General features: G+C 33.6%; 1 protein-coding gene across 1 annotated transcript in view; it reads left to right on the top strand.

Annotated features, from left to right (window-relative positions):
- LOC149794757 (uncharacterized) overlaps window positions 1–21,516 on the top strand; it is a 79,101-nt gene extending 57,585 nt beyond the window's left edge. The window contains exons 8-10 of the mRNA XM_089966231.1: window positions 3,145–3,313; window positions 7,767–7,895; window positions 12,080–21,516. Coding sequence (XP_089822357.1) covers window positions 3,145–3,313; window positions 7,767–7,895; window positions 12,080–12,564 — 783 coding nt within the window. The 3' untranslated portion in view covers window positions 12,565–21,516. The remainder of the gene's footprint in view (window positions 1–3,144; window positions 3,314–7,766; window positions 7,896–12,079) is intronic.
- Window positions 21,517–27,283: the final 5,767 nt, after the last annotated feature.

The raw sequence follows: 27,283 nt of genomic DNA on the forward strand, positions 1-27,283 counted from the left end.
AAATGAAAAATAAAAATTGAAACATAAGTACAGCAATATTTACCTAAAGTGATCCCACTGACCCAGCTTTCTCTTTTCACCTTCCTCTTTAGACTAATTCTTAAACAACTGTTGATATTTTTGATCTTGTATCACTTATAAATTTTTTATTTAATAGAATAATTGGTTAATTGATATTTCTGCTACAATCATTTATTTACATCTCTTGCAATAAATAATCATCCGTTAGAAGAAGTCAATCATGAAGAGCTTGTAGGTGTGTCCTTAGGTAATAATTTATTATGGAATGACCATATTGATAAGCTTAGTAAAACACTGTCATCCAAAATTGCGGACTTCTCCAGTGGCCTAGTGGTTAGAGTGTCTGACCCGGATGCAGGAGGTCGTGGGTTCGAACCCCAGCCGAGTCATATCAAAGATGTCTAAAAATGGTACTAACAGCTGCCTCGCTAGGCGCTCAGCATTAAGAGGTTGGTGTTAGGACTGGTTGGCCTGGTGTCAGGATAATGTGACTGGGTGGGACATCATGCTACATGTCTGCAGCATGATGCCCCAGTGCTACACATTCACTTTAAACTGCCACACTGCAGACATCGTAGTGATATGGTGGAAAATTGTTAAAGCTATGTTAAAAATTTAAATCACACACACTCATCCAAAATCACCCTACTCAGCAGAATTAAGAAATATTTATCTATGGAAACTCGCAATCTATGCTACAAGTCATATATTCTTCCAACAATGGATTATTGTTCAAATGTATGGGGGAACTGTGCTAAATTTGAGCTTGACAGGATTTATAAACTTCAGAAATGAACAGCACACATAATTTAGATGCATCTATTGATCATCCCTTAAAAGCATTGTTTACAGAACTCAAATGGTCCACAATATATGACAGGATAGATTTTCACAAGGCAGTTCTTTTATATAAATGTCTACGTGGAACTGCACCAGAGTATCAAGACTTATTCAGGCCTTTTTCAGCACAATACCAGTTGAGATCAATATCACATGGAAACCTTCTAATACCAAAACCAAGAACAGAGCAATTTAAAAAGAGTTTTCAATACTCTGGTACAGTTCTGTGGAACAAGCTTCCACTACATGTAAAATTTGCTGAAAATATTAAAAGTATTCAAGAAGAGATATCATAAGCATGTACATGTATGTGTTTCTAATAAATAATGGAATTTAGTATTTTAATACTAAACATGTTAAAATAAGCAGTAATTATTGCTATCTTCATATAATGTGCATTGTTATACTCTCCTTAAGAGGTCCTCAAGGGAGAATAGTCCTTGACTAATGAGTCACCCTCTATAAATAAAGCATTATTATTATTATTATTATTATTATTATTATTATTATTTATGCAAAAGTTTTATAATCATTGTTTTAGAGGACTCTATGCCGCTGTTTAAATGGCTTTCTTTCTTTGAATTTAGTTCTAACTAAAGTTTGCTTGATTTCAATGATAGGAGATTGATATGAGATAATAATTACAATACTTTTTTAACACTTTTTCAAACAAACTGTATCTATGTTAATATTTCATTCATGAGTCATGTTATTTGACAGAAAGAAAATACAAAGATTTACAGAAATAGAATGTACATAAAAAATAGTTACAGATAAACTGTACATTCCTGGCCAATGAGAGAATGGGATTTTTTCCAGGTTTCAATTTTGACCTAAAGCTTATCTGTGTTAAACTTCATGGAAGACAGTGGCATCTTACAGTAAAATGCAACTAATTATCTAACGCACTAAATCATTAATGTCAAGTGCACTAAGTCAATCCATTTTGGAAAAAGGTTAGCAAATCTTTCATGCAGGTAAGAACATTTTGTTTGGTTCGTCTATACTGCAGAAGAACAAAGATGGTGACTGTCCTTGTCTATCTTGTACCATTAAATAGTAAAGCCCTGTACCACTGAATAGTAAAGTCCTATACCATTGAATAGTAAAGCCCTGTTCCATTGAATAGTAAAGCCCTATACCATTGAATAGTAAAGCCCTGTACCACTGAATAGTAAAGTCCTATACCATTGAATAGTAAAGCACTATACCATTGAATAGTAAAGCCCTGTACCATTGAATAGTAAAGCTCTGTACCATTGAATAGTAAAGCCCTGTACCATTGAATAGTAAAGCCCTGTACCACTGAATAGTAAAGTCTATACCATTGAATAGTAAAGCCCTGTACCATTGAATAGTAAAGCCCTGTACCACTGAATAGTAAAGCCCTGTACCATTGAATAGTAAAGCCCTGTACCATTGAATAGTAAAGCCCTGTACCACTGAATAGTAAAGCCCTGTACCATTGAATAGTAAAGCCCTGTACCATTGAATAGTAAAGCCCTGTACCATTGAATAGTAAAGCCCTGTACCATTGAATAGTAAAGCCCTGTACCATTGAATAGTAAAGCCCTATACCATTGAATAGTAAAGCCCTGTACCATTGAATAGTAAAGCCCTATACCATTGAATAGTAAAGCCCTGTACCATTGAATAGTAAAGCCCTGTGCTGTTCAATAGTAAAGCCCTATACCAGTGAATAGTAAAGCCCTGTACCACTGAATAGTAAAGCCCTGGAATAAATATCATCTGAAACTATAATTTAAATCTTTTTCTCCAATCTGAAGCCAAGCTAGTATGGTGTCTTTTAAACGGATTCTGGTGCGCTATAAAAATAGATGCACTTAGTGAGCTAACCAAAATACTGTATATACTCTCTTATAAAAAGAGTCCAACTGCAAACTGCACATCATGTGTTGGCAGATCTGGTTCATTGCAGTTTGTTAGGAGTAATCAGTAGAACAAACAACCCCCTAATATGCAGGCCTATTATGATATGGCAGATCATGATCTTTGTTGTTTGCACTTTGACTCAACTTGTAAGTGAGTATATATGGTAATTTGCATTCACTCCATAAAGGTCCTTTTTCATCCTTATAAAAAAACATTAAAAACCAATTCATTATCAATAGAACTACACTGATAATCAATCCACATTCTGGACCTGATTAACCAGCCCTATTGTGCCCTGTTTGTGGAAGTTTTAATATGACATGTAAAAATATAATTTATAATACACAAATTTGTAATTTAATAATTTACTTGAATGGCTTTAATTTACAGGGAAGCCACATTGAGAGCATAATAAAGAAATATGGAGACAAGGAGATCCGCTGGTCCTCTCAGGGAATGTTAAGATTGTCCCCTGAGGCAATGAGACGACTTTTCCTCCCAACACTGGACCGCATCAAACAGACGATTGGTGATGTTCTGAATGATCCAGAAACCAGAGGCATATTAAACATTTTATCAATAACAAGGGGGTGCAGGCTTTCTGTCAAAGATACTTTTATGACTATAATTTGCCAAGTTCAAGTTTGTGTTATTATGACTCTGTGGTTTTAAATTAAATTCCAGAAAAGATCTAAAACCAACAAGTTTTGCAAAATTCAACAAATTATTTATTTCCATAACATACAAAGTGAAAATTTAAAAGGTACTTAAAGTTTTGTGAATGAAATCCCAAATAGTCTTAGAATTAATACCAAGTCCATAAGTATAGAGTATTCCAAATGAGTTTCAATGGTGTTCCAAAATGAAGTCCAGTGTTGAATGTTCTGATGCTTCAGTAGCCTTGAATAGTGTTGATATGGTATCAGTCTTGATGTATCACTATTATATAATCCAAGATGTCTTTAATGAATTCACAGTAATTCTAAAATAGGTAGTTAGTCATAAAATCTATGAGGACTTTGTAATTCCAATGAATAATTGTACACAACTAAATGAATGTCTCCAGTGCAGATGTTTTAAATAGGAATAATTAATTTTGTTACTCATTACCTTGTATAAAGACACAATAACAAGACCAGGATGTGGTTCACAAGCTCATTTCCAGAACACTCCAACTTGTAAACAAGGTCAGGTCCTTTAGCAGCCAACCAATCAGAAGTCAGGTAGTGGGGTTTTCCAAGCGGGAAAAAACCTATGACATAAACTCAAATCATATCAGATTTGTCAACAAGATCACTTCTAGAAACTTTCAAGGTCAAAATATTCCACGTAAACATATTTACCCAAATTGAAAGTGCAACGCACTATCATGAAGTACTATCATGAAAGTATGTAATGTAAAAATGACCCTGGCCGTCTTCAATCTTGAATATAAACTGCACTATCATGAAGTTATGTAACGTAAAAATGACCCTGGCCGTCTTCAATCTTGAATATAAAATGAAATTTATGAGATAGATATACATAACTTTGTAGACCGCTCCGGTGGCCTAGTGGTTAGAGCGTCCGCCTTAGATGCCGGAGGTCGTGGGTTTGATCCCCGGTTGAGTCATACCAAAGACTTACAAAATGATACTAATAGCTGCCTTGCTTGGTGCTCAGCATTAAGAGGTTAGTGTTAGGCTTTCGGCCTGGTGTCAGGATAATGTGACTGGGTGGGACATAATGCTACGTGTCTGCGGCATGATGCCCCAGTGCTAGACATCACTATAAACTGTCACACTGCAGACATTGTAGCGATATGACTGAAAAATTGTTAAAACTATGTAAAAATCCAAAATCACACACACACATACACACGCACACACACACACACACACACACAACATTGTAAACATGTGAGGCTTGGTTAATCAAGAATGCCTGTTATCATGGGTAAATTAGGGTAGTTGACATTTTTGTCAAGTAAGCTTACATGATGCACTTAATTTCTAATGATAAATGGGGTTTTAACCAGTTTTTTATGTATCAATGCATGAACTTTGTGTAATGAAAACATATGAAACTTGCAGGTCAATTAAGGATGGGATGATGTGAAATAATTTGTTTGTAGAAGAGTTAGGATATGAAAATAGTAATGGTTATAATCTTTGTCATACTCTTCATTTTCCTAGTACAAGTTAGTCTGAAGTGATTGTAAAGTTAAAATTTAAAATATTAATGGCAGTTATGACTTAACCACAATATATTTACTCCTCTACCTTGATAACTCGCACACAACGGGGTCCACAAACATAGACTACACTATAAGCGAGGCGCAAGTTACAGAGGGACCTCCAAAAATTGAAACAAATGGCTTTGACATCGAGAAGACCATGGGGGGGGGGGAGTGGCATTAGGGAGCTGGGCTGTTTATTGACTGAATCCTCATTTTACAATCACATTGATGATAATTTTTAATAATGCACTTTTTCTAATGAAGTTGTCCGCTGTTCTGTTTAAATAACATTTATTTTCAAAATATCCAACATATAAAAGATCATTCCAACTGGTTTCAACAACCTTCACGTGTACGCAAAAAATCTGTGTATTACGTCACTGCTTTTTGTTTTCTTGATGAGTCTGGTTCCCATAGTGGTGATTAATATTATCCTGCCAATATCAGGAGTCCACGGAGCAGGAAACTACACCACCAAACAAGATTCCTTTTTTTTTCTTCAAAACACACCAACCTTTATTTCATGGCACAATCGTCTACGTCAAAATTCAATTTGTGTATTGTTCAATTAGTACAATATTGATGTCATGATTCATTGGGAAGTAATAACTTATCATCCTTGAGGATATCTCTAAGTGCCAGTTCAAAAATTCTCAAAACTCGCTTGCCCACAATGGTCCGTCTTTGTGAAATCAAGCTCTTTATTTTATGAAGTATTCATTTCGCTTGGCTGCCTTGTTATCTTTGATCACAGTTATGAAAGAGTTGGTTAATTTAAGGTAGCTTATGTTACATACACAATAACGTTTTTAAGTGTTTGATTGATCAAATGAAGTGATTGATCAAATGAAGTGAGTTCACCCGACATACGACCATGGCCGCTAGATTTCAAGTTTGTAGAATTTTGGTGCCTTTCAACTTTTCTTTTATTCCACCTCCTTTATTTGATTCAAAAGACATAATTAACATGGTAATACAAAGAAGGCCAGCTTTTAATTCAGTGCAAGAATACAACAAATACTTCCGGAAGTCAGTTATCAAAACAAGGTTGGCACTTAATTAGGTTCTCAGAGAAATGCTTGCGGACGTAACTGTTATGGTAGATTAATGCACTTTACGTTTAATTACAAGATGACACATTGCATTTATATTGATTACACTCAAAGGAACTAAAAGATAGAACTAGAACACAAATTTCAATTGATACATTTTTTTATTTAATTTGTATTTATTTATTAAGGTACTGCCTCCACTTGGTGTAAGTGACATTTTCATTGATCAAAATTTCCTTGCATATAGTTAATTGAATTGCAGTGTACTAGGAATGTCATTTGGAAAGAAAATGTAAAAAATTTATGACCCATTTTAAAATTTGATATTTCAAAGTGTTGATTAAAATTTCCAGGTCCTATCTACAGTTTTCGACGATAAAAGGAGCGATACATCAGAGTCTCCATTATCAATTTTGATTGCAATTTTCTTCAAGTTCAACAAATAGAGAACAATTTTTAGGTTATTTTCTGGTTTAAAAAATGGGAGCCATTCCTGACCAATTTTTGCATTATTAGCAGGTTCGCGAGTTATCGAGGGAGTGGTGTACTTGTAACTCTGTATATACCATTGCGAGATTTATGTTTTAGTTTTAAAATTGCAAATGTTGTACCCATAATTAGTAGGAATTGCTGTTATTAGAAAAGATAACAAAGATGTCACTTTAGCATACTGGTATTCCCCATGGGTAGAACCGATTGACAGTGTATTGATGGTGGTCATTGAGTAAAACATTCATACTAATCAAGTTGGATCTTGGTATTTTCCAAGGACATGGTGAAGACAGGGTTTAATAAAAGAAGCTGCAAATATTGCATGATGGGAAGGTGTAATAGAGTATTGAAATTGTAGAATGTGGATCCAGGTAGTTGGAATAGAGATGATAGAATCTTGTAAAACATGAAAACAAAATGGTTTCTTTTTTAGATATTAATTTGAGTGAAATGAACAAATTTCCTTCAAATTAGTTATTGAATCATTACAAAATCCATGGACACACACCTATATATATGTATGGAGGCCTACATGGGGGGAATTTTGATTTGTTACCTTAAAAATATCCAGGACAAATATATTATATAATTATTGGTATTAGGAACATATTACATGCAATACTTATTTTAAAAAATGGTTGGAAAAATGACAGCTTCATTTCCATTGTGGATGTAGAAAGATACCATGAACCCACACTCAGGTTTACACATCACCTGGCATTTCAATTAAGAAAGAGTAAATTAATTTATCTTTATCAAAAAATCTTTCATTTTAGTTTTCCTTATTCTTTAAGTGCAAACATATTGGTTCTATAGCTTTAAATATAATAACAACAATAACAACTTTATTTTTTTACAATGACCAGTATTATTTTATACCAACGAGCAATGTGTTTTTTTGTAATAGTCATTAGGTAGCTTTCTTTACTTACAAAAAGTATTTAATGTTTCAAACAATGAGCAATTCATAGTATTATAAGTTAGCTGGTGATCTGATTACTTTTAAATAGTATGCAGGTAAAATGCCTTGAAGCAGCCATTAAGCATCATCATCAATAAATAAGGACACTGAAGCAGCCAGCACACTTGGACATAGTGCAATTCAGTTGCAGTAAATCATAATTAAATAGTTGTAGATTTTCTATACCCTATGCTTCAGAAACAACTTTTAAAAAACAATTATACAAGTAATATTTGCATCTTTTAAAGACAGTATGCACAATCAATCAACTTGTAAAGTTTCTTTCCAGGTGTCAAGTACTTGTTCCTTGTTGGTGGTTTTGCTGAATCTGCATTTTTGCAAACAGAGGTTCGACAGGAGTTTAGACATATCCTACAGGTCATCATTCCACAGGAAGTTAGTCTGACAATCGTCAAGGGTATGTTTTTTGTACTCACAACTTGAGTGTAGGATAAAATAAAAACTAGGCCTTGATATCATAAATCTCTTAAGTTTGAGATTTGTGATCAACCAATTGCAAAAGACTACTTTTGTACACCATTTTTGATTGGCTGATGGTAAGACTGAGGTTCAGACTCAAGCTCAATTGTTTTATGATCTCCAGTCAAAGTCATGAGTTAAAGATATTTTTGATGATATTTATATTATTCATTGCCTGTTAACATTGATATAGAGTCGCTCAGCTGTGTTTTTGGCAGGTGTTCTGACAGTTGAAAAATCTAGTATAAAGAGGACTTTGCACATGCTCAGGGGTTTAAATGCATGTGCTCTGGTGTTCCAACATTTTGATGCACTCACTTGGACACCTTGGACACATAATGTGTACAGTTATCAAGCAGACAGAAAGGCTGCCAACACTAAACAACAAAAGTTGGTAAGTGTTACAATAATGGCCATTACACACATGTTTTTGCATGACAAATATTCATGACATTACTAACGACAAATACACTTGACAAAAGTCATGACAGTAATCATGACAAATGCTTATGACAATATTAATGACAAATATTCATGACAATACTCATGACAAATACTTGTGACAAATACTTAGATATAAACATTTTGTTTTTGTTAATCTTGCTTTCATCTTGAAAGAACATTGAAAAAATCTTAAATTTTTTTTGCCCATTTGAAAATGTTTATCTTAAGCATGAGAATGTGAACATTTCTCATGTTTTTATATAAAAGAATATAGATTATTTAAAAACAAAATTGTCATTCACCATTTATAAAAAGAGAATGGTGTTTGTCTTTAACTCATTAACCTGTGAGGAAAACAGCTAGGCATTCCCCTACAGTATACATCAAAAATAGAGCAGTGAATCCTTACCCCCCCAGTGTACGTATCCCTGAGAATCACTCTCAGCACTTGAATTGATGATTTTTTATAGAGGTGGCTACTTGCAATAAGTTAGTTATTTTTGCTTTGTATTCCTTCAGTTAAGCTGAAATTTATCAGAAATATTGCCAATAAAATTATGTACATAATGGTATAAACTTCATGCAGAAATAACACTAAGGCATAAACTTAAAAATGAATGATTTACTTATAAATTTGCTTCTCATGTCATTTATAATACATTTCTTCCATAGAATTCTCCACTGAACATTTAAAAATTAACAAAACACTTTGAACAGAATTATGTGCACTCATGCTCAATTAATTCATTTTCCCAAACATTTATTTACCTATTCTTTAAGAGATCTAGAAAATTATCAGTCTGTCAGATAACTTTCTGCTCCCAGAGGCCAATCCTCATCATTGTTCACCATTTTCAGATCTAAATAATTCTGCTATTTATGGCATCATCAAAGTAAAAAAAAATACCTGTTGTGTTTCACTATTTTCTGTACCTATGTAAGCTAACATTTGATTGGTTAAACTGCCTGTATAATGAGGAAATTTCTTGAAATCAACCAATGTTTTGTGATACTTTAACACTTCTTGTGGGATAGAGGCATAGACTAATATTGCCACTCTAAAGTGGTGCCTGGGATACAAGGAAGGAAGGTAAAGTGTGCCACATTATTGTGGCACTCGGGAGATGAGAGAGGTAAATTATAATGTGTTACTGTGGTGACAGGGGGTAAATGAGTTAAAGATTTTGTCATATTTCTATTCCTCATCAATAGCCTAGCTGCCTCAAAATTTCATCTGTCGAGTAGCTTTCTGCATTCATTGTACATGTATATGTATGCACGAGCAATAGATGGAGTCAGTGAAAAGTGCATGTTAGGCCTTTGATCTTGGATGACCTAAATTCAACTCCATGAGTGAGTTTTCATTAAGGTTTCTTTTTTTTTTGTTCTTTCATCAGAAAGAGGGTTGATTGAATGGATACAGTGGCACAGTGTTATGACTCATTAAAAATATGTATAAATAGCATACCAGCCAACCTTTGAGACAGTGTTGGGGTTTTAGTTCACCTTCAGAAAGTGTGTTTTGAGGTGTTAAGTGAAGAGTGTGCTCAGCCCAAAAATGATGTCGCACAATTGAGAACAAATTTATCTACATATAAAAGTCTATAGAAAATGACTGGAAATTAAAATTTTGAATACAAAATAATAAATATCTTTCTCTGAAGCATTTAACACACATTCAAACTGGAAACAGTTTGTAGACCTAGAAACCAGCCATTTAATTTTATGGGTATTTTCTTCTTGAAACCAAGGTACCTCAAGATAATGTATTTTTGAACTTACATAATGGATTTAATTACTTCTGTTTTTCTATAAATCATAGCAAGAACAATTTTTTTCAAGATATTGGGGAGATTTGTTCTCTCCAAATAGTCCAGTTTCCCCCACCAGTTTGTTAGGACCTCTGTTACAAGTACTCCAAAGATTATTATTAGAAATGGCTTTTAGTGATGCAATAATTTAGTAGTAGTTGGTTATTCATTAAGAAGTAAACTGATTTTATTGTTTAAATATTGAAATTATACATAAAGATTACTTTGAAATGTTTTTATTCGTTACAAGAATGGGTACGACATATAGCTATGTTATCACATGATGCAAAACCATGAATGAATGAAGATGTTATCCTCTTATCTCCATGCCCCTTTTTAAAGACAGAGATCTCGATGAAGATAACATAACATTAATCTTTACCATGTATTAGAGTAAATTCATTGGCACTGTATGACCTTTGGCTGACATTTTACTGTCCTCACTGTGGTCACTCACTAAATTATGTTATGGCACTTGTACCTTTTTACATTTAAATTCTCTCTCTTTTAATATTGATATAGTCATGTCTCAATAAAGATTTTTGCTTTTGTTCATTGTCTTCGTAGCAGTGCAAGGTTACTTGTTATTATTTCAAAAAGTTTGATTTCATATGTATAATTTCATATGTATAATTTACCTGTAATACCATACATTATTTCATGTCACTGAGAGACAACCATTGAAAATTTTAAACTCTTTTCTACTTTTTGCATGACCAATCAAATTTCATTTGGAAAATTGTAAATGATTTTCTGTATCATGAAGACTAATTCTGGCCAGAGAAAAATATTTACATTGGTAGAGAAAAATAATTCATTTCCAACAGACTGTAATGTTAATTTTTGTCAAGCTACTTTAAATTGTGGAAAATACTGGCAGATCATGCAAACATTCTATTGAAGATGTATCTAAAAGGAAACTTTTAGAATGATGACAGTGATATATGGCATGGTACTTATTAGAGGATGATTGATGACAGTGATATATGGCATGTTCTTATTAGAGGAAGAATGATGACAGTGATATATGGCATGGTACTTATTAAAAGAAGATTCTGATAAGAAGCATTAGTTTAAAAATCTGGCCTAGTGAGATCTCATTATTTACATCCAATAATATATGACAAGGGTAGGACTGCTCTGGTGGCCTAAATGGTACAGCATTTGCCTTGGATGTGGGAGGTTGTTGGTTTGACCCCCAGCCAAGTCATACAAAAGACTTATCAAAATGGTACTAGCAGCTGCCTCTCTTGTCACTCAGCATTAAGAAGTTAGTGTTAGGACTGGTCAGCCTGGTATCAGGATAATGTGACTGGGTATGACATGATGCTACATGTCTGCAGTATGATGCGCCAGTGCTAGACATCACTATAAACTGCCACACTGCAGACATCATAGCGATATGACTGAACTTTTTTAAAAGATGCCTTAAAAATCAAAATCATGTACACACGCATGACAACAATAATACATTGGAAATGGATTTTCTAGTCTTTATATGCATACAATGTACTCATATGTGCATTTATTTTTTTCAGTATTTTTTTCCGTACAATCAGTAAACTTCCTTCTTTTAAATATAGTATTTAATGTTTCACTACATTGGACTGGTTCCTTCTTTTAAATATAGTATTTAATGTTTCGCTACATTGGACTGGTTCCTTCTTTTAAATATAGTATTTAAAATTTTGCTACATTGGACTGGTTCCTTTGCTCATAAAATAATTGCTTGCCTATGACCATATATTAACATTTTAATTTTATTCAATTGAATATTACAATTTAATTTTTCATAAATTTCTCTATTTTTATTAAAAGAAACATTTCTTCATGGGAATTCTACTTTTTTTTAATATTTTCATTCCAGGTGCTGTATTGTTTGCACTTGATCCAACAGTTGTCAACTTGAGACGTTCTAGACTGACATATGGTGTTGGAGTTCTCAATCGCTTTGACCCCAGTAAGCATCCAATAGAAAAGAAAGTCACAAAAGATGGAATAGACTGGTGCACTGATGTATTTGATAAATTTGTCATGATTGATCAACCAATAGCCCAGGGTGATGTTGTTGTCCGTAGCTACACGCCTGCCCGTCCCGGTCAAAAAACCAGTCAGATTAATGTTTACTGTACAGATGAGGAAGACGCAATGTTCATCACTGATATTGGTGTCAAGAAATGTGGCACTCTTGCACTAGATCTGGAACCATTGTCTATTGAGACCAGAGAATCCCCCATCAGAAGAGAGATTCAAACCAGGATGATGTTTGGTGAAACTGAAATAAAAGTCAATGCCATTGACATGTCAACAGGGACAAATGTTTATTGCAGTATTGATTTCTTGAATAGATAAGCTTTGATTGAACTGTCATTTTGTTGTGAAATTTATACATCAGTTACTGAATGCTGTTTTGCTTTCAATTTGTTGAAAAACTATCCTGTATAATATACTATTTATCATTTTGTGATAACTGTATCTGTTAGTATATTTATCAAACATTTGCATGTTCTGTTTCCTTTGCATTACTAAACCTGAATCTCCCAAAAATTGACATTTGCAAGGCAATATCTGTTTAATATGCAGATTTTCTGGTAAACCTTAAATCAGTAGCACATGTGTAAATAATTGTTTTTATTAGTTATTTCATAAGCAACAACATTATTAGCTTTATTGTTCATAGACAAGAGAAGCTTATGGATGGTCTGGTGTCCATTGTCCATCTGTCATCAATCAGTTCATTATCACAAGTTAGTTATCGCTACTTATCCTGAACTACTTACTTGGAAAATTACCATGAAACCTTCCACACATACCACTTGTACATTGAATATAGCAACTACAGTGGTCATCTTCAAAATCCCGCCCTCCAGAATGGATCATCATATCAACACGAGTTTTCACTTAAAGACTTCTTATAAAGTCAAATGGGCCTTAAATGAAAATGGGTCAGATCTCATGCCTAATCTGGCCACCAACGTTAAAATCTTGTTATCATTACTCCTCCTGAATGGAAAGTGAAATTGACCTGGGGTTTGAACTAGAGGACTCTTATGCTGTCTAATTAGTCTTCCATGAAAATGGTGCCAATCTGGTATCCAAGGTGACTGCCAGAGTCACTTTCTTGAAAATATTATCACTAGTCCTTTTGAAAGGATGATCATATCAACTTGGGGTTTTCACTAAAAGATTTTTTATAATGTCTTGTTGGTCCTAAATGAAAATAGTGCCAATCTGATGTCAATAGTGGCCATCTTGCTCCTCCTGAATGAAAAGTAGTATTGCCATGGGGTTTTCACCAGAAGGCTTCTTATGATGCCTAATTGGTGGTAGATAAGAATAGTACAGATCTGGAAACAGGAAACTGAAATCAGTATACCAATAGACACACCTCGAAAGAATTTGTAGACTCTTTCAGTATGAAGGTGCATAATCAGCTATGATTTGACGATATTTGGTCCTTATAAAGTATTTACAAAGTCTTTAAAAGTCCTTAATTAATATTGCCTTTTATTATAGTTAGGTATCTTTTATATATTGTGATGTTTGCAAAGGCAGGTTTCACATACTGTACGAGTATACATTTATTAGTACATACTTTTATTGCAATATATCAGATATTGTGATGGATTTAAGCATTTTGTACAGTAGGCATTGCAAACCGTTTTTGGGATAGATTTAAGCATTTTGTACAGTAGGCACTGCAAACCTTTTTTGGCATAGGTTTAAGCATTTTATACAGTAGGCATTGCAAACCTTTTTTGGCATATATTTAAGCATTTAGTACAGTACATTGCAAACCTTTTTTGGGATAGATTTAAGAATTTTGTACAGTAGGCAATGCAAACCTTTTTGTCAACTGTTTTAATAAAGTTGACTTTACATCTAGCATATTTTCTTGCTTATAAGTCAGGTCCAATTGCAAGTAACACAGACCCAGATCTGTTGCCACATAACACATGGGAGCATCAGGATCTGTGTTCTTTTTTCTAAAGATTACTCTAAACAAACTCTATAGACCCAAATCTGCAAGTGCATCATGCCATGTCAGCTCTGGGTCTAGGCAGTCTGTGTTGTATCTATGATGAATGTAAGACCTTCAGTTTATGTAAATTCTTTGTTAAAATATATGCACTGAGCAAACTTTTTGACATGAAACTGATCCATATTTTGTTAGCCTGAAAGTAAGCCAGTAATATTTAAATTTAAAGAAGAAAATTAGGGGTACATTGCACTTCAACATTTTTCCAATTATTGTTCATTCTAATCTCTGTTGTTGTTTTTTGTGGATTATAAAACATCCAGTCCAAAATATATGTGTGTATATGTATACAGTGTTACCCTGCAATAACGCGCCCCACCATAATGCGAATTTGGATATAATGCAGTCGTGACGTGGCTCCCGAAATTTCGTATGTTCATTTGCACATGAACAAATTTTTTTTCTTCAAAATACGTGAAATAGTGTATAAAGAATTTATTATTTTGGGGAAGTGATCATGTATGAATTCGAATGTAATACAATTGTGGCATGGTTCCTGAAATTTTAAATGCATGTATGTGTATTTTTCTCATACTGGAAAAAATATTATTTTTAAGTACGAGAAATAGTGTGTAAAATGTTTATTATCATTTTGGGGAAGAGTTCGCATATGAATTTTAATATAATACAATCGTGGCGTAGCTTCTGAAATTTAATCATTTCACCAGATTCTTGAAGTGTTATGCCAAAATAAACATTATCGGAAATGTTACTTATTACTGATCCATGAGTAAAGCCAGTAAGTCATCTTTTTGATTGTCTTCAATTATTTGTGTATTCAGTCGTTGCTCAAACAATAACCAACAAAGTTTTCTTCTTTAACTGCATACACAAACAAGCAGCAGATGATGTGGTGGTTGATAAAAGATTCTCCAATTTAATAAATATTAAAAAAATGAAAGCTGTTTACATGTTTTCTGGGCTTGGTGGTGTTATTAGACGCAATCAGTTGACCAGTAAATAATGTCTGCTATATTGGCTGGAAATTGAAAGGGTATGAAATTGTACATGCGTTCGGTTTTTAAAAAATTATAAAAGTGACTCGTGACCATTGCAGGCCTACTGCACTTAGTTCTCGGGTTTTACGTGTATGGTGTTTGCTTACGAACTTGTTATTAATTTCCTATTTTTTATAAAAATATTTTACCATTATGGAAAAGCATGTTCACAAACACAAGTTATTCTTTGCACTTTGCACAATGATTAGTAGTTTCACAAGTTTCTGTCCATATTCACAAAATCTGGAGTAAATGTTATATGCATGCTGAAAGCACGTGTTGATTGGTATTTATTCTTGCTGTAGTCGTTCATACGAATAGGTGTACAAGCATTAATTTTTTTAAATTTACAATGGATAAATGTACACGGAAATGCATATGAGAAAATTTTAGCACTATGAAATTTGTACAGACATAGTTCAAAGACCCTAGAATGTAATGAACCATACATGTGCTTCGTGTTTCTTAACCTAATTTTGCTGTTAATTTTTCCCATTGAATTCAGACACATAATGATCTGTGATAAAATTATTGAATAATTTAAATATGCAATTTTTGTAATGGAAACAAATGTATTTTGGATTAATTGCAAGCTCCAACGGTACGATATCAGACAGCAAGTGAACTGTGTTGATATTCTGTTCATGCTATATATTAGATGCTGAATTCAGACACAATGATCTGAAACAAAATTATTGAATATTGTAAATCTCTGTGCAATTTTTCAATGGAATTACATGCATTATGGATGAACTGCATGCCATGATGGCACGATAGTAAACGTTGTTCATACCCTATTCATTATATACATTAGACATGAATACATGTATATGTGCCAATGAGTTGTTCCCTGAAAAAGTAAAAAATACTGTAAAACACTGCATTCACGCAACCCTGCTATTAACGCGATCCAATTTTTTGGACCCCAATATATATATACATACACACAATGTCCACTACAATATAAGCATTTATTGTTATGTAAGTTCCACACTGTATACAGTATTACAGTTTTAATCTGTATTGATTTAGCTATATATATATATATATATATATATATATGCATATTTGCTCCAGAGGTTTGATTTTGTTCTTTTTGTACATTGTGTTTGGAGTTTTGATTTGATTTTAGTTTCAAGTTTGACATCAAGAAAATATAAGAATAAGTCAAATGGTAGGAATTGTTGGCATTACAGTTAGTTTGCTATTACAAGAACAAATGGTTGACAGTAAGCTATTTCATCAACACTTTAATGAAATATTACTGACTGGAATTCTGATCACAAGATTAGAACAAATTTATACATTCATTTTATAAATTTTTATTTCGGATTGGTTGATGAATTAGGAGATGAGTTTGAGTGTTAAAACTTCTGTTCGTTTATGGCCTAGAGACATTCTAAATTCATCGAACAAAATAAAATATGACATAGTGGGATAAAAGAAGTTTTTTTTTATGGCAATCTTATAACAGCAGATAGACAGAATAATACGTGACTCAGCCATTGTGTCCCAATTTGTTTCAAAGCATTGTATCTACCAACATGGAACCATTACACTGTAGATGGTATTACATTTCAAATTCATTGACATCTTTTGCATGGTTTTGTAACAAAGGTGAAGTAGGTTGCAATATCTCTATAGTGTAAATTCACTATTATTTGCATGCAGTCAGTTCACATGCATTTCTTGATTGCTTCAAATTATGAATTAAAGACAATACAAAAGAAGAACATTTTTCATAAAATAAATGAATGCACATGTTTTGTGACATCCCTCCCCCCTTGCTTGGTTATGTAAAATAGGCTTTTGCCCATTTGGGGATTTAAAATAGGCTGGTGTACCCTTTGGCGATGTAAATAGGCTGATTTGCCCTTTGGGGATGTAAATAGGCTGATTTGCCCTTTGGCGATGTAAAATAGGCTGATTTGCCCTTTGGGGATGTAAATCAGCTGATTTGCCCTTTGGGGATGTAAATAGGCTGATTTGCCCTTTGTAGATGTAAATAGGCTGATGTGCCCTTTGGGGATGTAAATAGGCCTGATGCACCCTTCTGCATGCTATATGAAGAATTAGTCTAACAGAAGACAGATGCAACCTTTTTGTTCTGTCTGGGATACTTCATGGATGGGAGGTTTCCCACTTCCTTGATAATGTTCAAGTACGAGAAGGGTTTTGACTGTTGAAAAGGTTGCTGTGCATATAAAAAATTAAACTTTGTTTTTTTAAAGAAATTGACCATTTTTTTCCTTTTCTTTGTTTTGTATGCCTTTTCTTTGTTGTGTATGCCTTTTCTTTGTTGTGTATGCTTTTTCTTAGTGTTTTGTGCCTTTTCTCTGTTTTGTATGCTTTTTCTTTGTGTTGTATACCTTTTTGTTTTGTATGTCTTTTCTGTTTTGTATGCCTTTTCTGTCATGTATGCCTTTTGACTGTGTTGTATGCCTTTTATCTATTGTGTATGCCTTTTCTTTGTGCTGTATGCCTTTTCTTTTTGTTTGCCTTTTATCTCTTTTGTATGCTTTTTCTTTGTATTGTTTGCCTTCTCTTTGTGTTGTATGCCTTTTCTTTGTGTTACATGCCTTTTCTCTGTTGTGTATGCCTTTTCTTTGTTTTGTATGCCTTTTCTGTTTTGTATGTCTTTTCTTTGTGTTGTATGCCTTTTCTTTGTGTTGTATGCATTTTCTGTGTTGTGTATGCCTTTTCTTTGTGTTGTATGCCTTTTCTCTGTTGTGTATGCTTTTTCTTTATGTTGTATGCCTTTTCTCTATTGTGTATGCCTTTTCTTTGTTTTGTATGCCTTTTCTGTTTTGCATGTCTTTTCTTTGTGTTGTGTGCCTTTTCTTTGTGTTGTGTGCCTTTTCATTTTGTTGTATGCCTTTTCTTTGTGTTGTTTGCCTTTTCTTTGTGTATGCTTTTTCTTTGTTTTGCATGCCTTTTTCTCTGTTTTTGTATGCCTTGTCTTTGTGCTATATGCCCTGTCTTTGTTTGTATTGTTTGTCTTTGTGTTGTATGCCTTTTAGGGATACCTAAACTGACGTGGCACTAGAGAGCCAGGATTATACTTATATGTCATTAAACCCTATACATACATATATACATACATTCTGTTGTGTAACCTGTATGCTATGCTGGAAAGGCAAATGTTTATAATTATCGCAAATATTTGACATACAGACACTGGTACACATATTGTATCAGGAACAAAGTTTTGTCTTTTAAGACTTGTGTCTATTGCAGAAAAAAGATGCTAAATTAATTTGTCTACAAATAGTCATGAAAATTAAATTATTTCATTTATTTTTTAAATTACATTCTTAACATCATTGTCCATTTGATTTCTTGCATAAATAATCAAATTTGTTTCTTTTTGTTTCCATGATAATGTTTGGTTAATACTTTTTTATCTGAATGACTTGTCTACAAATATTTATGAACAAACAGGAACTGAATGTGAGATACTACAGAGAATATTTGTATGGATGTTGAAACATAATGTGATACACACACGTACAGAGCTTGCAGTGGATGTTCAGACATTATATTACACACATACAGAGCTTGCAGTAGGATTTGAGACATTATTACACATACAGAACTTGAAATGGGTGTTGAAACATTATGTTAAACACACATACAGGGCTTGCAGTGGGTGTTGAAACATTATGTTAAACACACATACAGGGCTTGCAGTGGGTGTTGAAACATTATGTTAAACACACATACAGGGCTTGCAGTGGGTGTTGAAACATTACGTTAAACACATACAGGGCTTGCAGTGGGTGTTGAAACATTATTACACATACATACAGAACTTGAAATGGGTGTTGAGACATAATGTTAAACATACATACAGAACTTGCAATGGGTGTTGAAATTATTACACACATGTGCAGAGCTTGCAGTGGGTGCTGAAACATTGTCACACACATACAGAGCTTGCAATGGGTGTTGAGACATAATGTTAAACACACATGCAGAATTTGCAGTGGGTGTTGAGACATAATGTTAAACACACATACAGAATTTGCAATGGGTGTTGAGACATAACGTTAAACACATAGAATTTGCAATGGGTGTTGAGACATAATGTTAAACACACATACAGAATTTGCAATGGGTGTTGAGACATAATGTTAAACACACATACAGAATTTGCAATGGTGTTGAGACATAATGTTAAAGACACATACAGGGCTTGCAGTGGGTGTTGAGACATAATGTTAAACACACATACAGAATTTGCAATGGGTGTTGAGACATAATGTTAAACACACATACAGAATTTGCAATGGGTGTTGAGACATAACGTTAAACACACATACAGAATTTGCAAAATAGGTAATGTTATATGTGCTTCACTTGCATTTCATCTGCATTCATTCTGCATTCCATTTGTATTTGCAGATTTGAATTTTACATACCATCTTGTCATTTTTCATCAGTAGTTTCAAAATGCATCCTGATTTATGGATATTTGTAACTTACATTTATTGTTTCCTTTCATTTACATTCATTCTGAATGCATTTACCATTTCCATTTTCAATAGGTTTTTTTTTTTATGATCTAGTTGGCTATAGATGAAAATGATGCAGCTTAGAATTTCAATATGGCCACAACAGCAACTATCTTGAAAGTTTTGCTGCTATTCTTCTTGAATGAATGGGATTTTCACTAGATGACTTTTTGGTTCAAAATGAAAATTGGTGTCCAATATGGCCACCATGGTGACAGTATTTAAAAGCTTGTTATTCCTCCTGAATAGATAGTCATATTAACATGGGATTTTCACTAACGGACATCTTATAACGTCAAGCTGATCCTAAATATAAATGATGCTTATCTAACATGCAATATGGCTGCCATGACGGCTATCTTAAAATTCTTGCCACAATTCTACTTGAACAGAAAGTCATATAGATGTGGAGTTTTCGCCAGAAGGCGTCTTATGATGGCCAGTTGATCTTAAATGAAAATGATTCTGATCTGAAGGCCAATATGAAAGCCACAAAGCAGCCATCTTGAAAATCTTTGTATTGCTATTCCTTCTGAATGGAGAGTCATATCTTGAAAATATTGTTATTTCTACTTCTCTCCAAATGGATGGCTTTATCAGTATGGCATCTTCAGCAAGAGACATTTTATGATATCTACTTGGTCCTAAATGACAAGATAGCATAGTTAGCCCAATCTGTGGCTGCTATAGCAGCTGTCTTAAATTTATTATTATCTTTAATCTGCTTGAATTGATGATCATTATAATAAAGGTTTTTTCACCATCTCCTATATGAAAATGTGCCAGTCATACATCCAATATGGCTGCCAGGAAAAATGTCTTATAAATCTTGTAATGTCAGTACTCTCCCCTGAATGAATGATCATTGTGACATGGTGTTTTTCCCAAAAGAATGTTAATTATATATACTTTGTTCTAAATAAAGTAGGGCGAATCTTATATCTAAAATTTGCAGCTATACATTTTAAAATCATATCATTGCTGAAGAATATCCGAGATGGTTTCATCACTTGATAGTTAAAAAGGAATAAATGGTCTTATCTTGAATTCCTGGAAGTCGTTTTTGCTGAGTAGAGCATTAGTCCTTTCAAGGGGTTCTGGTTCAAATAAAAATAATACAAAAATAATACAATAATAATACAATAATAATAAAAAATTTGCTGGTAAAGATATAGCATGTAAGTAGTGAAAAATTGCCTCTCATTGTAAAGGATAAAGAACCTAATACCAGCTCACCATGCAGAAATAATTTTACTATGGAAATTTTAGAGGTAGACCCAAATTTATGCATATGTATTTTAAAATCTATTCATGAAATGAATTCATGTTTCTTTTCTGTTTTGTTTATCATTCATCATTTGGCATTCACAGTTTCCATCATATTTACATTCATTCTGCATTTTGTTTGCATTCCATTTTCATTTCTCTTTAACATTATCTATTTCACAGGTAACATTATCGATTTCACTGGTAATTTTACCTGTTTCACTGGTAACATTTGGTATAATCTTTAAGTTTGGTTTTGCTTTTCAGTGGTGCAACTTTCCTTGAAGAAAATGTTTATTTTATTTATATTGAATGTAAAAGTAAAATGTGTATTGCATGCCACTATATACCATACTTCATGTTATTTCATATCTTCAGTATCCAGAATTCCACATTGCATAAATATGTACCTAAAGATCTGATTTTCACAAATGTTAACAAATCATATTCATGATCATATAAAAGTAAATAAAATAAAACTTGCCTATTTTTGTCAATTTCTTTACCCCCCCCCCCCTTATTTGCAATAGTGCTAAATAGACTACTGTCCTCGTTTCCATTTTGGGGGGGGGGCATTTGCTGGGTATGCTTCATGTGACATCTATAAGCTTAAGATGTTATTGCTACTCATAACTACTGGGAGGATTGCCACAAGTTATTGCTACTCATAACTACTGGGAGGATTGCCACAAGTTATTGCTACTCATAACTACTGGGAGGATTGCCACAAGTTATTGCTACTCATAACTACTGGGAGGATTGCCACAAGTTGTTATTGCTACTCATAACTACTGGGAGGATTGCCACAAGTTGTTATTGCTACTCATAACTACTGGGAGGATTGCCACAAGTTATTGCTACTCATAACTACTGGGAGGATTGCCACAAGTTATTGCTACTCCTAAATTAATGGGAGGATTGCCACAAGTTGTTATTGCTACTCCTAAATTAATGGGAGGATTGCCATGAAACTCGACACACACATTCATCATCAGGTTTACTTAGTTCCAGATGAAAATGATGTCCCATGGACAGTCAATATGACCTTCATGGTTGCCATTTTTAAAATCTTTGTTATCAATATACTTCCTCGTAAATAGATGGCCATATTGAGATGGGGTTTTCATTAAAAACCTTCGTATGATGTCTGGTTAATGCTAAATGAAAATGTTCTTTTGCTTTATATTTGTTTTGGCTTATGGCAAGGAAATTTAGCAAATGCCTTTTGATGGACACACAGTCTGGCCTGGATAGGTATTGAACCTGCAACCCTTGGATTATGAGTCATTGCTCTACCAATTCTATTACTGTGACTCTCAATAAAATCAGTGCCAACCTGACAATATGGTTACCACAGTGGCCATCGAGAAAAATCTTGTTATTGCTACTCCTCCTGAAAGGATGGTTATATTAACATAGGATTTTCTTCAAATGACTTAATATGGTGCCTAGACGGCCCAAACTTAAATGGTGCCAAACTGACATTCAGTATTACCTCCATGACTGCCATCTTGCTATTGCTACTCTCTGATTTTGTTGTTGTAGGGGTTTAACGCCATTTTTAATCACAAGATAGGCTATACATGGTGGCCAGTATTAATGGTGGAGGAAGAACGCGGGAAAACCACCGGAAAGAACCACCAACCCACGAGAAGCTCCTGGCAAGCTTTCTCACATACCCACATTGGCTAAATCCAAGACTCAAACCCACAGACAGAGGTGAGATGGCAGTGATCCATAATGGACAGCACTTTAGACCACTCAGCCACTCAGGGCCCCACTACTCTCTCTGAAAAGATGGTCATATTGATATGGGGTTTACACTAAATGACTTTGTATGACATCTGGTTGGTCCTAAATGAAATTGGTGTAGATTTAACTTTCAAATCGCCATCTTGAAAATTATATTATAGCCTCTCTCTCTGAACAGATGTTTATATTGACTTCTTATGATGTCTAGTTGGTAATGACTACCAATGGCCATCTTGAACAAAATTGTTATTCCTACTCTTCTTAAACAGAGTTGTATCGACATGGGATTTTCACTACGAAGATTTGTGATGCCTGGCTGGTACTAAATGCAAATGATGCTGATCTGACCTCCAACTGTGAAACATGGCCATTAAATTGTGTCATGGGCAGATCTCCAAAGCGACATCATGTTTTCATTAAGACTTCTTATCACATCTGATTGGTCTAAATGAAAATCTGACCTTCAGCATAGTTACCATCTTGATTGCCACGTGGAGTTTTCACTAAAAGATTCTTTAAGGGATGCAGTTGGTTCCAAATGAAAATAATGATTAGAAGACCAATGGGTGGTTTCAACTTGAAATCTTATTACTTCCCTTGGACAGATAATTGTTGTGAGTTTCAGAGAGACTTCATATAATATCAAGCTGGCCCTAATTTAAAATGGAACTGATCAGATCTCAAATTTGATGGCTATTGTTGCCATTTTGAAAATCTTGTTAGGCTAATATAATGTGAAGTTCCTATTGCACTAGTTTTAAAAATTAGGATTTCCAGGTCGATTTATTATTTGTTAATTTTTTATAAACATTATATATATTTCATGTGATTTTTTTTAAAAAAATGTTTTTTATTTTTTAATTTTTTACCATGGGGGAAAAGTGCTAGGGTCAGCAATGAGAAACAGGGATGGTCAGCCAACCATTTTTATTTTGCCGTATAGTTATTTCTCCTTTCTTGAGCTTGGTGCAACAGTGTAAATAATCCACATGCTATAAAGTTACAGCCATTTAATCGCCTTAAAATAGATATGCTCTGGTTTACAACTTTTTTATTTTAACTTAATTTTTCATTGAGCTTCATCTTAATATAATCTCACATGATTCTGAGGAGCATCACAATTTGATATATTTTCAGCTCTGCTGGTCATAGACCAAGCAACTCCATCTGTTAGCATAAATCTGTTACTGCTACTCCTCCTTAACTATGTGAAGGACTGCAATGAAACTGTACACATGCATTGATCTAGTAGTCCTAAATGACTACGATATTTATCAGATGTCCAATATGGCTGCCATGGTAGCCATCTTGAAAACCTTTTCATTCCTACTCCTCCAACATGGATGGTCATATCAACATGTGTTTGACTAAATTACTTCTATTGTCTAGTTGGTCTTAAATGTAAAATGATGCAGATCTTACGTCCAATGTGGCCACCACTGCAACCATCTTGAAAATTTGTTATTGCTACTATTACTGAATGGATGGTGTTTTCATGAAAAGACTAATGACATCTAGTTGGTACAGTACGAAAATGGTTCCAATCTAACATCCAATAGGACTGTCACAGTAGCCATCTAAACATCTTGTTATTGCTACTCATGAACGTAAAGTTATACTGACATGGAGTTTTCACCCAACGACTTTTTATCTAGTTGATCCTAAATGAAAATGGTGACGATACTACTTTAATATGGCTGCCACTGTGGCGATATTGAAAATTTTATCACTACCCCTGAATGGAAAGTCATTTCGACATCAGGGTGTGATCAGAAGTGCTCTTACTGTTTTGAGTTGGTCCTTAAAGAAAATGACTAACAATCCACCATAGTGGCTATCTTAAATATATTATATCTATTCCTTCTAAATGGATGGCTGCATCCATATGAGGTTTTCACTAATAGACTACTTATGATACCCAACTGGTCTTTAATGAAACTGGTGCAAGTTAGACAACCAATATTTGCAACCAATATTTGCACCACAGCAACTAATTTGAAACTCTTGTTATTGCTTAAGAATATGAGAGATGTTTCAACATTCAGCTGTTAAAAGGAAGCAATGGTCTTGTATTCCTGGAAATTCATTTTGACCAGTAGAGTGTCAAGCATTTTGTTCTGAGTTGTGGTCCTACATCTTACTGGTCTGCAGAAAATCAAGCATCAACATTTTTTTGCTTGGTCTAAAGCTAATTTGCTTCTCAAATGAATTCACTGATAACAGATTTTGACACATTTCAGAGTTGTAGCCATGATCATTTTACAACAGCCTAATGACTTTTTTAATATTTAGCATCCAATATTCCATTTCAGTTCAGATTTAATGTTGATTGCATACAAGATTTAGACATTGTCCAGAGTTATTGCCCTTGATTGAGATAATACAATAGTATAGGGGGTTTCATGGTTGCAACAGAGTTACTGATCGTAGCACCTAAAATTACCTCCCTTAGCTCCAATGCGCATGCCCACAAAAAAATTTCAGTTCCGGATAGTTCACCTTTCTACACTTGGTTAGCAAAACATAAAGTCAACGAAGGAAGGAATCTTAGCTGTACTACAGATCATTATGGTTAAACCAATGAATCAATTATATATGTCAAAATTCTTTTGTTCATACTAGGAGAATAATTATAGACATTAAATCAGATAATTAGATTCAGTGTCCATACTTACATTATATCAGATAATTAAATAATATTTACTTTCCATACTTAAATGATCTCAGATAATTAAATTAAATACAATGTCCATACCTGATAATATAGATTCAATATCCATACTTTCAGATACATATGTAGGAACATTTCACTTTGCTCTCAGATTTTAAACATTTGTTGTACATTTTTGGATATATAACTTTAATGAAAACAATATCAACAATTTGCATTTTTCATATATTGATATATCCTTCTTTCTCAGTTACTTTTGCAAGGCTAATAGTTCGTTTATAACACAAGTTAAAAAAGTTATAACACAAGTTCAATAAGAAAATTATAACACGAATTCGATACGTCAGCTGATTTGTAATGCTGAATATTTTAAACCAGAAAAGTTTTCTTTAAAAAAATGGAACACAGTATTTTAATGTATTTAGAGACGCTTAACAAAGCAATACTTGCTTAGCTATCATAAAGATAAATGAGTGTAATTAATGCAGACGGAATATTTATTTTTGGTTGCAAATATCATACAGTACTCAGATTAAATAACATGCCGAATGACAATTTTTTTGGCTTCATTTTCTTTTTGACTTTTGAAACATCAAGTATTGGATGGTACATGCAATAACTTTCAGCATGGTTTTTCTTTGCTTATGCTGACGCGTAATAACTCTCAAATTTGCTGGGGACTTTAGACAAAATATCTGATTGCCACCAGCATATTGATCTAGAAAATTTTAATTCTGTTTAACTTTCCTTGCATCAAATATGTAAATTTTAAAGATCCAATTATATCACAGATTCTGTCATATTACTTTGGTTTGCCTTTTAAATCAATATTGATCCCATGACCGGATGTAAAATTGCAAACAGTATGATTTAAAAAAGAGACTGCTTGTAAGAACATACTCTACAAGTCAATAATAAATGGATACTCACAAATATTCATAGTTGTTGTCTTTATCTATCAGTCACTCTTTCTATCTTAGCATCATTTTATACTCGTTTTTAACCAGATGTTTATGTAATATACGTATGCGAACACACATTTATTCGAGGATATACATACCCATGCACCAGATGAAAGGAGACAGACATACATACAGACATACAAGCAGATAGGTGAGAGCCACAAATGTCTTATATATGCATAGTGTGTCTAACATCGATATTTCTCCAAATTGTATACTCTAAAGTTTCCAACCATTTGAGGAAATAAAATTAAAATAATCATCAAGGAGACTCGTATGTGTGCCTGTCTGTTCAAGTGTGGTTGACATTTGTGCATTTTGAAAAAGCTCAAGTTGTTTCATGAAAAATATAATGAACATTAATAGAAAAGCAACAGTCTAAATCAATAATAAAAGAACCTTAAGAAGTTAGAATTTTTTTCTCATCGTTCAACCTCCATTAACTGCTATGATTGAAGCTGTAAAAAGTGAGTTAAATTGCAAGAACTTTTTACACAGCGATAAACTTTCGCACAATCAAATAATACAAACTATATCATAAGGTAGTAATGGAAAGATAATGAAGTTCTGAAATTGGCAGTGAATATTTATTTGAAAGCTAGGAGCAGCGCAAGTTAGTGAAAGAAAAAAAAGAAGTAAAAACAATTGATCAAATACTGATATAATTTCTTTTTAAGATAGTGAGATGTCGATCCTGCTTACATAATGCAGGTGGTCGGTCACATTTTGTTGATCTACATCTGCCATCTTAATTGATTGAGCTATCCGGAAGTGAGTTGCACCGAGATGCCCTCTGGTGTTTTCAAGGGGAGATACTAACCATGAAACCCCCTAAATGTTTGAAATTCACCCAATTCACACTTTGCTTT

The sequence above is a fragment of the Sinohyriopsis cumingii genome, chromosome 7, assembly GCF_028554795.1.
Source record: "Sinohyriopsis cumingii isolate HCF-2022 chromosome 7, ASM2855479v2, whole genome shotgun sequence".
Taxonomy (NCBI): Eukaryota; Metazoa; Mollusca; class Bivalvia; order Unionida; family Unionidae; genus Sinohyriopsis; species Sinohyriopsis cumingii.